The sequence below is a fragment of the Bos mutus genome, chromosome 8, assembly GCF_027580195.1.
Source record: "Bos mutus isolate GX-2022 chromosome 8, NWIPB_WYAK_1.1, whole genome shotgun sequence".
Lineage (NCBI taxonomy): Eukaryota > Metazoa > Chordata > Mammalia > Artiodactyla > Bovidae > Bos > Bos mutus.
This window is the reverse complement of record NC_091624.1, coordinates 9,610,187-9,622,331: the sequence shown is the minus strand read 5'-3', so window position 1 is coordinate 9,622,331 and position 12,145 is coordinate 9,610,187. Positions and strand designations below refer to the sequence as shown.

At 54.5% G+C, this 12,145-nt stretch overlaps 1 protein-coding gene across 4 annotated transcripts in view; it reads left to right on the top strand.

The window, feature by feature from the left end:
• COL27A1 (collagen type XXVII alpha 1 chain) overlaps positions 1-12,145 on the top strand; it is a 153,136-nt gene that overhangs the window by 3,240 nt on the left and 137,751 nt on the right. For 3 of the 4 annotated variants that reach the window (XM_070375041.1, XM_070375040.1, XM_070375042.1), the window contains exons 2-3: positions 5,238-5,308; positions 9,857-11,574. In XM_070375041.1, the coding sequence (XP_070231142.1) occupies positions 5,238-5,308; positions 9,857-11,574 (1,789 nt within the window). Of the gene's footprint in view, positions 1-2,248; positions 2,268-5,237; positions 5,309-9,856; positions 11,575-12,145 lie in introns of those variants that run through there. The other variant, XM_070375044.1, reaches the window with a different exon arrangement.

Here is a 12,145-nt window from a genome sequence, read left to right as displayed (position 1 = left end):
GTGGGCAGTCACGCGGCTTTGAGGCCCAGCCTCTGCCTCCCTTGCTGCTGCAGTACCCCAGATGCTATGCCCTCTGGCCTCCTAGCTTTGCTCTTCTGCACCTCCCAGATCAGGTTCCAGGACACTGTTATGGAGCATCCCTGGCTTCTCTTTGCTTCTCCGTCCTCCCTGTCCTCAGAGCACTCCCCCTTCCATATGCTTCCATAAGCCTGCTGTACCGCCCCCCACCACCCACCAGGCTCAATCCAGTAGCCATCAGCAACCCTGGTGTTGCATTGGCGGGGGCCCTGCCCTTCACATGTAACCCCCTGTCTGTCCCTCTCTAAGCACACTCTACCTGTTACTTTATTGGCATGTTCTCTTCCTCCCTCTCTGTGTTTCAGGGACCCTCTTGATACCCCATAACCTGCCCGACCCACGAAATGCCATGTCAATTGATGGTGGAAACGGAAGCAAAACATAAACTCACACCCATGAGCCAGGAGAGCATGGCAGGCCATGTGAATCCCTGCCTCTGTTCTGCAAGCTGGGGCGGGCACCTTGCCTTTCTGCTTCTCCTTTTTCTCATCCTCAAATAGGCATCTTCATTTCCAGCAAGCAGGGTTTGGTGAGGATTAGTGGGGCTGTGCTTGTAAAAGGCTTTTAGAACAGGGCCTGGCATATAGTAAGTGCTCAACAAACGGCAGCTGCTATTTTTATCATTATTCACTTCATCTTGAATGGATGTGTGAGTCAGTGGGAAAATTCTGGGCCGCATCCTGTCCAGACAGATGACCTGTCTGTGTTCCCATAGAAGAGGTGTAAGGTGTGAAGAAGGCCCGGGCGTGGCTGTCTGGGCACATGGGGCCTGGCCAGTCCATGGAGGCAGGTGGGACAGGTCCACCCCTCTTCTCTTTTCTGTGGTCCTCTGGCCAGCATCCTTCCCCGCTCGCTCCATGGGAGCACAGCCAAGCCCAGAGACCATGGGTCCACTTGGCCTCGTGTTTCTATGCCCCAGGTCTTAGCTCTGAGTGCACAGTGGATGTTCAGACTGGTATCGGTCCCTGAAGCTCCCCTGTGTTCTCAGGTAACAAGGATGGAGGAAGAAACCATGCAAGCCAGCTGCAGGTTCTGGCAGCCTCATGGTCCAGAGAGGAACACCTGGGTTCCCTTCTTGGAGGGCTCGGTGGCCAGTCTGTGTCTCCAAGGTCAGGCTCCCGAACTCATGGCTTCCGTTCCGGCCGCCTTCTGCCGTCTCTGGCCCCTGTGCTCTGGTCTTCCCGACATTCTGGAGCCCTGGCTTCGCTGAGCCAAGGCCCACGAGTCAGTGGTGAAAACAGAAGTCTGGAAGAACAAAGCTCTGAGCCAGCGCAGGCACTAAACGTTATTAGCAGTAGCCTAAACAGGATTGGAACGGGAGCAAAAGAATTGGCAGGGCCTCCCTCTGGGGCCAACTTTCCAGGCCTGGAGCTTACTTAGATGGCTGTTGGCTCCCTAGGCTGCATCTCTTTCCTGTTGGTGAAGGCTGGGACTCTGGTCTCTGGCAAGTAGGAAGTCCCTGTAAGTCTTTGATTTCTTCTTGGGAGATGAGTCAAGCGAAAATGGTCTGCTAAGTAGTGGAGTCAGATGATGTGGGTCACTGGCATGCTGTGTGGCTTTGGGCAAGTTGCTTCCCCTCTCTGGGCCCCAGTGGCCCATTTCTACAAAGGGGATGAGACTAGAATCTGGCCTCGAAATGATCTCAGAGGACCTTCTCCCACTCTATGAAGTGAAGTGAAAGTCACATGGTCGTGTCCGACTCATTGCAACCCCATGGACTATATAGTCCGTGGAACTCTCCAGGCCAGAATCCTGGAGTGGGTTCCCTTCTCTAGGGGATCTTCCCAACCCAGGGATCGAACCCAGGTCTCCCACATTGCAGGCGGATTCTGTACCAGCTGAGCCACCAGGAAATCCCACTTCACTCGCACTCAACACTCCTTTGCTATACTTTGGCAGTTTCTGGGTCAAGTGCACAAGGAATCCAGGTCTGAGAGGGTCAGTTGCATTTGTTGAGGTGAATGAAAGGGAGGCAAATGTTTTTTTAAATAGCTCTTTCAGGGCTGAAATTCTTGAGTTAGAAACCACAGTGTTAGGAAGCTTAATTGAAGGGGCTAGTGTGATCCCATCTCCCCTGGGAGTCTTCTTTCTCCTGGGATTACAACTATTGCCTCTGAATTTATCCTTTTATTCTCTACAGGGTAGTCACCTTGGCATAACTCCAGCAGGAGAAATTGACCGAGAAGGATGTGCGTGGTTCTTGTACCCTCTCCTCTCCACCTGGCCTGTCTTTATCAGCTTGGGGAGCATCCTAAGAAGGGTGGATGTGACGACACAGGGAGAGACTCAAGGAGTGAGGGCTGGTGCCTGGAAAAGGCTGGGAAAAGAGGAGACTGAAAGGAAATGAAAGAGAACCTAGTGAGGTTGCAGGAACCCTGCAGAGCCAGGAGCACTGTCTTCTGAAGAGGTCTTCTCAAGAGAAATGAGTACCCTGGTCCTCTAGTTTCAGGGACTGCTGACCAACAGAAAGGGCAGTTGATTTCTTTATTGCAGAACTTCTCAGAGCCTTCGATATGCAGTTGTGCTTTGGAACTACCAACACTAGTATGTAGGAGATGGCTCTTCCTCAGTAGATCTGGTCAGTTTCCTGGAGTAGCTACCTGGTGGGTATGGGAAAAAGGACCTAGTCCCCAGAGGCTGCCCACGGTGACCTTGAGAAAGTACCTGCCCTCCCTAAGGCTCAGTTTTTGTCAAATCAAAAAGAGCTGCCTCTTATCGTTTGTCGTAGCTGATGGGGCTACCATTTGCTCCAAGTAGGCAGGTCACGCCAGAAGGGTCAGCCTCTAGCCCTCTCCCCACCTCAGGACAGCTAGGCACCGACCTTTTGTTATTCCTGGTGGTAAGCTGGAGACAGGGAGGACAGGTCCCACGTGAAAACCATTCTCAGCGGTGGCAGCAGATTGGAGAAGAGAAGGAGGGAGCAAGGGTTATCCAGGAGCACCCTTGGAAAAAGTCAGAGGTGGGGTGGGCCTACTGGCATTAAGTCTTTGGGAAGATACTTTTTAAAGTTCAGAGTCCTGTAGTTCCAGACGACATTCATTTCTTCTGTAAAAATACACTGAACACTTCCTACATGCCTGCCAGGTGCTGGGAATCCAAGACAGACGTGGGCCCTGCCCTTCAGGGACTTGAGTTAGAAAATGAGACAGAAAAATAGACAGACACACATGGGATACCTGGGGAGGTACGTGCAGCAGACTGTGGGAAATGACATCCTGGCTGCACTCTAACACGTGAGTGGGAGCTGACCAGGCAAAAAAGTGGAGTCCAGAGCACTTAAGATTAGCATGTGCTAAGGCCCAGAAGCTGAAAGCTTTCAAGGGACTGCCATCAGCGTCTGAATGCTGTTTCAGTTAGCTTGCCTTATGCTGCATGTAATTCCCAGTTGAACATGGCTTAAGCAGTAAGGGACTCATTACCTCCTATATCCAGAGGTCCAAAGGAAAAGCCGTAATAGGATTGGCCAATTTAGCGTCTCAAGTGTCATCAAACACCCACCGTTTTTCCATTCTGGCGTTCTCACGTGTTCATGTGGCTTGTCACCTCATGTACACAAAACGGCTGCAGCAGCAAGTCTTCATTCAACAACATTGAAAGGCTAGAAGAAAGCCCTTCCTGTGTTCCTTTGAAATGCTTTCTTTGAGGTCCTGACAGACATTCCTGGCATCTCATTGGCCACATTTGCGTCATATATGCAGGCCTAAACCAGTCACTGGCATGGCAAATTCCCAAGATGGACTTAGATCTATCCAGAGTCATCCAATTTCCTTTGAAGTTCATGTCTCCCAGAACAAGCAAGAAGAGGGGGAAGGCTATGGGTAGGTAACCACCGGTGCCTTCCACATTGTCTAGGTCAGGATTACCATTGATGCTAATTACAATTAAATTGGAGGATTTGCTATTAAATCACAGAGTGTGAGCTTGTTTTCCAAGGCCTCCAGGGAGCTAGGAAGAACCTGGGGCTCCCGACATCCACTCTGGCAGATGGGTTTCCTGGATTACACAATTCCCCAGAAGCACACCATCCTAGCCTTCCTCTTGGAAATGGATCCTGGGCCAGCGTGTCCCAGCCTTTGCCCTCACCAGCCGCCTGGCGGGGTTCTTTCTGCCTGCCTCCTGGCTGGCCCACTCTGGCCACGTGCCGCCCTCCCCTTTGCCTGCCTGGGGATCAGATGCCCCAGTGGCTTCGGGTGTCACCAGTGGCTGCTCCCACAGGAAGGTGAAATCGGATCACTGCCTCTGCCCATCTTGGCAGGAGCCCCTGAGCAGAGCATTAACCCTTCTGGGATCCAGCTTGCAAGGGCAGCAGGGTTGGTCTAAGAAGCACTTCTGTGGCTGGCAGCAGTCCGAGCCCTTGACATGCATGAGCTCACTTAATCCTCACGCCTGGCTTGCAAGATAGGGAACGTCAGCTGAATTGCAGAGAAGGAGACAGGCTCAGGGAGGCTGAGGGACTCATCCAGGGTCATATAGCTGGTATGCAATGGGGCCAGGTTTGCACCTGGGGGGAGCCTGACTCCCCATTGTCTCCCCTTCTCTCCTCCCTCTTCCATTCTCTGTGAGCATGAAGCTAGTAGGCAGCTTCCTTTACATGCAGTGGTCCTGGCTAAGCGGTCGTCTCCCACCCCTGGCCCTGAGTCTGGAGACTGAGTTCTTCTCTTTCCTGCCCTTTGAAGATACCTGTCATCTAAGCAGATCCCTCTGGTCTTCCTGCTGACCTTTCCTCCCTGGCTCTGCTGCCTATTGGGTCTCAAGGTCCTGAGGCCATAACACAGATGGGGAGACTGAGGTCCAGAGACAGGGAGGGGCAGGGGCTGGTCTTTGTTGCCCAGGGCATCAGTGGCAGATTTTGATCTGGACCCTGTGTCTCCTGATGTCCAGGGCAGGGCTTCCTGCCTGTGACCTTGATTTACTGATCTGTAAAAAGCGAGATTGTATTTGTACTGTGTAAGCAGTTCCTTTTTCAGAAGGCTGTGCCTGGACCCCAGGAGTGTGGGCTGGTCCAATGGGGTCCTAGAGTCTGCATCTCACCTCCCACCTCCCCTGGGCAGGACCAAGGTGGGACTGGGGCTGAAGGATTCCCTCCCAACTCCCCGGCCGGATCTGGACGCGAGGGGTGGAAGCTGATGCCACATCTGCTTGTGTCTCCTGGTCTCTAGGGGGTTTCTCTTCACCTGGATCTTAGTCTCGCTCACCTGTCACCTGGCCTCCACCCAAGGAGCTCCTGAAGGTAACTGTCTCTTCTCTTTGTCCGGGGGAGACAAAGCAGGACGGAAGGGATCTGGGAATGCAGGGGTAGGAGACATCAGTGCCCCTGATGGGGAACTCAGTACCTCGATTTTCTCATCAGTAGAATGGAGCCAATCATTAACAAATTCTCTCCGGCCTTGAAAGCATCCCGTTTGATGTTTTGTGAGGGTAGGAAGCGCTCAGTGCAGAAATGTAGAGAGGCGATGCTTTTGTTCCTCTCCAGGGCAGAATGTGAGTAAGTTACACTAGGTCAGTAAGCCTCAGTTGTCCCCCTTTGTCTGATGGGTACCCCAAGAAGGGCTGACAAGAGGCATGAAGGACTCCAGCATCCTTGCCTACTCCTGTGATCTGCACTCCCCTCCCCGTGAGATGCTGCTTTTCCCTGCTGTCCCTGAGGATCTGTCCAGGGGGCCCCAGGCAGCGGGGGGCCGGGGGGGACTGGCTACATAGCTGCCCATGGAAACTGAAACCTCTCCCACATCTGTTTGTCAAGCAGCCACAATGCCTCTTAAAATAGCAGCCCCTCCCCCTCCTCCACGCCCGGCCTGTGTGCCGGGACAGGCACCCGGGCACTCTCAGAGCCCCTGTGGCCTGACCTGGCTGCTGGGCAGGGATTGGGCCCCTGGGAGGGGAGGGCTGTGCCCGGAAGAGACTTCTGCCGCCCAGCAACATTTTGTGCAAATGTCATATTTTCCAAGCTTGCTGTTTCCCCCACAAAGTAGGTGAACAGCTGTCCAGAGTCCTGAGTCAGGCACTGGGAAGGGGGGCGGGGGGCAGAGAGGCTGGGGCAGCGTGAAGCCAGGTTTATGTAATAAAGGGATCTTGCTGTGGCCAGCTGGCCGGGTCCCTCCATCTCGGCGTTGCGCTGAATTCATTCCCCGGTCCCCCAGCTCCTCTCCTCTGATGGGATCCTTCCTGCTTGAGTCTCTAGCCTGCCTTCCAAGCAGTTGAGGGGCTCCAGTGCAGGAAGGTACAGTGATGAAGCAAGGACCTGGGGCCAAGCAGCCTGGGTTTAAAGCCCAGCTGTGCCTCTGATTATAAGCTGTGTGACCCTGGGCAAGTTATTGGGTTGGCCAAAAATTTCATTTGTTATGGGGGGGGGTACCCAAATGAACCTTTGGCCAACCCAACACTATATATGGCTCAGCTTTCTCACCCTCTTCTGCGAAAGAGTGGGGATGACAGATAGTACCTGCTTCATAGATGACGGAGAGAGTCAAGAGTTAATGCCTGTAAAGCACTTGGTACGTAGTAAATGCTCAATAAGCATTAGTTCTTCTTATTGTTGATTATATATTTACCTGTGAATTTGGGGCAAGGGTGGCCCTTCTGTGTCTCCATGGAGCCCGCAGTGGTCAGAGGCTCCTGGAGGCTCGGTGGTGACCACCTCTGCCAGCTCCAGGTAGCTGAGTTGGGAGGACTTGGCCCCTGAACTGCAGCGAGTATGTGGGGGAGGCCTGGAGACTGCCTGGTATCAGCTTTAGAGCCCACCTGGAGAGGGTGATAAGGGGAACCTCCTCAGTGCCCCCTGGCCTGGCCAGTTGTCATCTTCCCAGGGCGAGTGCGAGGGGCTGTAAGTGGTAGGGTGCAGAGAGAGAGGTCTGCAGGGCATCCCAGGTGAGGTGGGGCGGGGAGAGAGGAGAGGTGGCTTTCTGAGGAGCTCCTCCCTTTCAAGCTGTTTGTAGTGAGAGGTGTTTTATAATAGTAAGCAGCTTTCCGTGATTAAGTGTATAAAAGACGCTGCCACTCAGAGAATCCTTAAATGGTGGCTTGTTTTAGCTTAGGACCTGGGGACAGACAGAGGTGGGAGAAAGGAGGAATTTGAAGGGAAGTGAAGGCCCTTGGGTCCTAGAGAGGAGTAAGAGCCTTCAAGCCTGAAACAGCAGCCTGCTGCTACAGTGTTTAGAACATTCTTAGGACTCTATGGCCACCTCCAGGTCTGGTTTCTCTTGTCTTACAGGCAGGGAAACTGGCTTGGGGATGGGAGATGGGGGGCGGGGGAGTGCAGGAAGAAACTTAATCAGAGGCACAGAGTGCAGGGGTGGGTGAGGATCGAGAGGAAGACCACCTTACCGTCTCCCAGGGCCCTGATGACGTCAGCACTCCTCGTAGCCTCATCTTACAGCGAAGGGAATGGAGGCTCAGAGTCCAGACCTAAGGTGGTCTTGTCCAGCTCTGAAGCCCGGCCTTCTGTTTGCAGAGCCTGCTATGGAGCCATATGCTGCTGTGTCGCCATCGCCCAGGTTCTGAGTTTCTCCCAGCCCATTTATCTCTCTGTCCATCCAGCTCACAGCAGTCAGCCTAGGGTCTATGAAGAGCTGGCTACATTCAGCCCAGCGCACGCCCCTTACTCTAGGTGATGAGGGAGAGAGCATTCCACATTCAGGGGTTAGGATGCTGAGCTCAGGGGAGGGGGCCTATGGACCTTTCCCAGAGCCCACTTCCAGATGCAGCCTGTCCTTTCCTGCTGAGATGGGGCTCCCGAGCAGGTGTCTGCAGGCGCTGGCAGCTCAGCCGACCGAAGGAGGTTGAATGACCCGACAAGAGGCAAGGTCAGGAAACCTTTCCATAAACACCCTGGAAACCCTCCTTTTGCTCTGGCAAGCTCTTGCCAGTGTAATTACCAGGCGGATATGACCTGGCCAGACCATGGTCAGTTGTCCAAACCCTTTGCCAGAGGACAGAGGTTACAAGAATGCCTTGATTGCTTCCTCTGCTCTCTCCAAAGCCACACAGGGAAGAGGGGGGTCACTGGAAATGTCCCCTACCTTCCGTGTAGACAGCGGCTCCCCCAGTCTGCTCTAGCAGACTAGGGTTCCTGAAGATGGTGAAACTAGTCCGGTCCCCTGGACATCCTTACCAAGCTCTGGTGACACGAACATTCCTGTTGGTCCCTCACTTATGGGACTGCTTCCTGGAGGAGATGGCTTTTGAGGCAGAGAAAAGGGGAAACATGCCACATGCTGCTCCTGCTGCTGCTAAGTCGCTTCAGTCGTGTCCAACTCTTCGAGACCCCATGGACTGCAGCCTACAAGGCTCCTCCATACAACACGCCACATTAGGCAGTCTCTAATACTGTTAGCTCTAGCATTTGGTGATTATCATTATTTTTCATATTAATAGCTATCCTTCAAACATGCTTATTTTGTGCCAGGCCACTTTTACCCCCCAAGTGCATTAGCTCATTTAATCTTCACCATGTCCTTCTGAGTTTTGGTACTACTATTATCCCATCTAAAAGATGGGGAAACTGAGGCACTGAAGTCACAACCCTAGGAAGTGGTGGAGCTGGGATTTGAACTCAGGAAGTTTGGCTTCAGTGTCTGTGTTTTTAGCCACTTACAGATGGCCCTTAACTTAGAATGATTCAATTTATGATTTTTTGACTTAATGATGGTGCAAAAGTGAATCTGTACTTGGAGTGTTTGATCTTGATCTTTTTAGTCTTCTCCGGGGCTAGCGATATGTAGTATGCTTGTCTCTTGGGACTCTGGGCGGCAGCAGCCACAGCTCCGAGTCGACCATAGGATCACAAAGGGAAACAACCCATACACTGAAACCACTCTGAATCGGCACAATCGTTCTGTTTCTTGGTTTTAGTATGTGTCTGTGAGATAGTTGCTCAGTCATGTCCGACTCTTTGTGACCACATGGACTATAGCCCACCAGGCTCTTCTGTCCATGGAATTCTCCAGGCAAGAATACTGGAGTGGGTTGCCATTCCCTTCTCCAGGGGATCTTCCTGACCCAGGGGTCAAACCTGGGTCTTCTGCACTGCAGGCGGATTCTTTACCATCTGAGCCACCAGAGAAGCCCTGATTTTAGTATAGCACTCAATATATTATATGAGATATTCAGCACTTTGTTGTAAAATAGGCTTTGTATGGGGGCTTCCCTGATAGCTCAGTTGGTAAAGAATTCACCTGCATTGCAGGAGACCCAGGTTCGATTCCTGAGTCAGGAAGATCCGCTGGAGAAGGGATAGGCTACCCACTCCAGTATTCTTGGGCTTCCCTTGTGGCTCAGCTGGCAGAGAATCTGCCCAATGCCGGAGACCTGGGCTCCATCCCTGGGTTGGGAATATCCCCTGGAGAAGGGAAAGGCTACCCACTCCAGTATTCTGGCCTGGAGAATTCCATGGACTGTATAGTCTATGGGGTCACAAAGAGTTGGACATGACTGGGCAACTTTCAGGCTTTGTGTGAGATAATTTAACCTTACTTACAATAAGTATTCTGAGTTTAAGGTAGGCTAGGCTAAACTGTGATGTTCACTAGGTTAGATGTATTAAGTGCATCTTTGCTTAGGATGTGACATTTGTTGTATGGGGCTGTAACTGCATTGGAAGTGAAGGACGGTCTGTATATACACAGGATCACACAGCCCAGCAAGGGGCTGGTTCCAGCTCTGCTCTGTCATTCACAGCCACGGGGCGGCAGACAGCAGTGGGTGGGCTGTCCTCACTGTCGCTGTGGCCAGAAGCAGGCCCTGACCTTGCCCTCTCTCCCCTCCTGCCCTCCCTCTCCAGATGTGGACGTCCTCCAGCAGCTGGGCCTCAGCTGGACGAAGGCGGTGGGCGGCCGGAGCCCCCCGCCCCCAGGGGTCATCCCGTTCCAGACGGGCTTCATCTTCACGCAGCGGGCCCGGCTCCAGGCTCCCACGGCTGCCGTCCTCCCCGCCGCCCTGGGCACGGAGCTGGCGCTGGTGCTCAGCCTCTGCTCCCACCGGGTGAACCATGCCTTCCTCTTCGCCGTCCGCAGCCGGAAGCGCAAGCTGCAGCTGGGCCTGCAGTTCCTTCCCGGCAAGACTGTGGTCCACCTGGGGCCCCGGCGCTCCGTGGCCTTTGACCTCGACGTCCACGACGGGCGCTGGCACCACCTGGCCCTGGAGCTCCGCGGCCGCACGGTCACCCTGGTGACGGCCTGCGGGCAGCACCGGGTGCCCGTCTCGCTGCCTTTCCACAGGGACCCAGCGCTCGACCCTGACGGCTTGTTCCTCTTTGGGAAGATGAGCCCGCACGCGGTCCAGTTCGAGGGGGCCCTGTGCCAGTTCAGTATCTACCCCGTGGCGCAGGTCGCTCACAATTACTGTACCCACCTGAGAAAGCAGTGTGGACAGGCTGACACCTACCGGCCCCAGCTGGGACCCTTCTTCCCCCGAGACTCTGGCACACTCCTCACCTTCCAGACCGACCTCGCCCGGTTGGGCCTGGAGAATCTGACCACTGCCACGCCAGCCCTGGGGTCATGGCCGGCAGGCAGGGGGCCTGGGGTGACTGTGGTGCCTGCTGTGCCCGTCAAGCCCATGAGGACTAGCACCACACGCCCGCCCCAGCCCATCACATCCCATCCAGCCTGGACCCCTCTGTCCCCTGCCAAGCTATCAGTCAGTGAAGGGCCTCCTCCCGTGTCCCCGGTCTCTCCTGCCAGCTCCCCCAGACCTGTCCAGCCATTGCAGAAGAACACAGCCACTAAGACCTCCAAAAGTCACCCCGCCACACCTTCAGCCCTTTCTCCTTCAATTGCCCCAGTCAGAAGCCCCCGCCCCACCCAGAAGACAGCTCTGCCTGCCTTCACAAAGCCAGCCCCACCCACCAAGAAGCCGGTGCTACCTACTTCCCAGCCCATTCCTGCCAAAGTCTCCCGTCCCACAGTGAAGCCGATCCAGAGGAACCCCGGCATGCCCAGACTCCCGCCACCCAGTGCCCGGCCCCTACCTCCAGCTGCTGCCTCCTCTAAAAAGCCTTTGCCCCCAGTGGTCCAGGCTGAGGCCAAGATGAGTAGTCGTGCCAGTGAGCCGGCTCCTGCCCATACCAGCACACACAGACCTCCCCCACCCACAGTCCCGCCCCCATCACCTGTCCCCAGTCCTAGCCCTCCCAGGACCGCTCGGCCAGTGGCCACAGCGATGCCTCCCACTCTCGCTCCTGGTTCAGCCTCCACTGGAAGCAAGAAACCCGCTGGATCAGAAGCCACAAAGAAAGCCAGACCCCGGAAGCCCGTCCCACTCAGATCTGGGAAGGCAGCCCGGGATGTCCCGCTAAACGATCCAACAAGGGGGTCCAGCCCCAGACAGCCCCGGACCAGGCAGCAGACCACCCCGGCCCCGGCGCTGGCCCCGGCGCGATTCCTGGCCTCCAGCCCCCAGCCCATGAGTACTGGCTATTCGTTCTTCCACCTGGTGGGACCCACACCTTTCCTGCTGCTGATGGGACCTCCAGGACCCAAGGGAGACTGTGGTTTGCCGGTAAGAGTTGGTGGGTGTGCGTTCTGCTTGGACCTTGAGTAGCTGATAGGGGTGGTTGGGCGGTTGCTCTTGATCAGGGCAGAGGAAGAGAAGCTAGACCGAAGAGCTGGTTACAGGCAGAGCCTCGACTTGAACCTGGGTCCCCCCATGCCTCCATCTCTCCCATATTCATGAATTGTACATCCTGCCTCAGATCTGTAGTCCCCTGGGATGAACTTGGGTCTGGTGGCCCCCTCCAGGTAAGAGCATCTCTGGGCTTTGGTTGGCCCAAGCCCCAGGTGACTGCTCGCTAACATAACTGTAAAGGTTGAGTGGCTGAAGGAAAACCACGAACTGACTGGCCCCTGGTCCCACAGTCCCCAAAGGCCAGCTCTCTGACTCCTGGACCAGAGCTCCTCCAGCCCCCTGGCTTGTCCGCAAGTTTCAGGCAAAGGTTGTCCATGGGTAGTCCTGAATATGTTTTATTTGGCACATGCAACATTTGTTTAAAAATATTTAATAAGTGATTAATATTTTTTGAATGTGAGAGCTTTCTTATAAAAGACAGGGTGACCAGCTTTTCTTGGAAGAA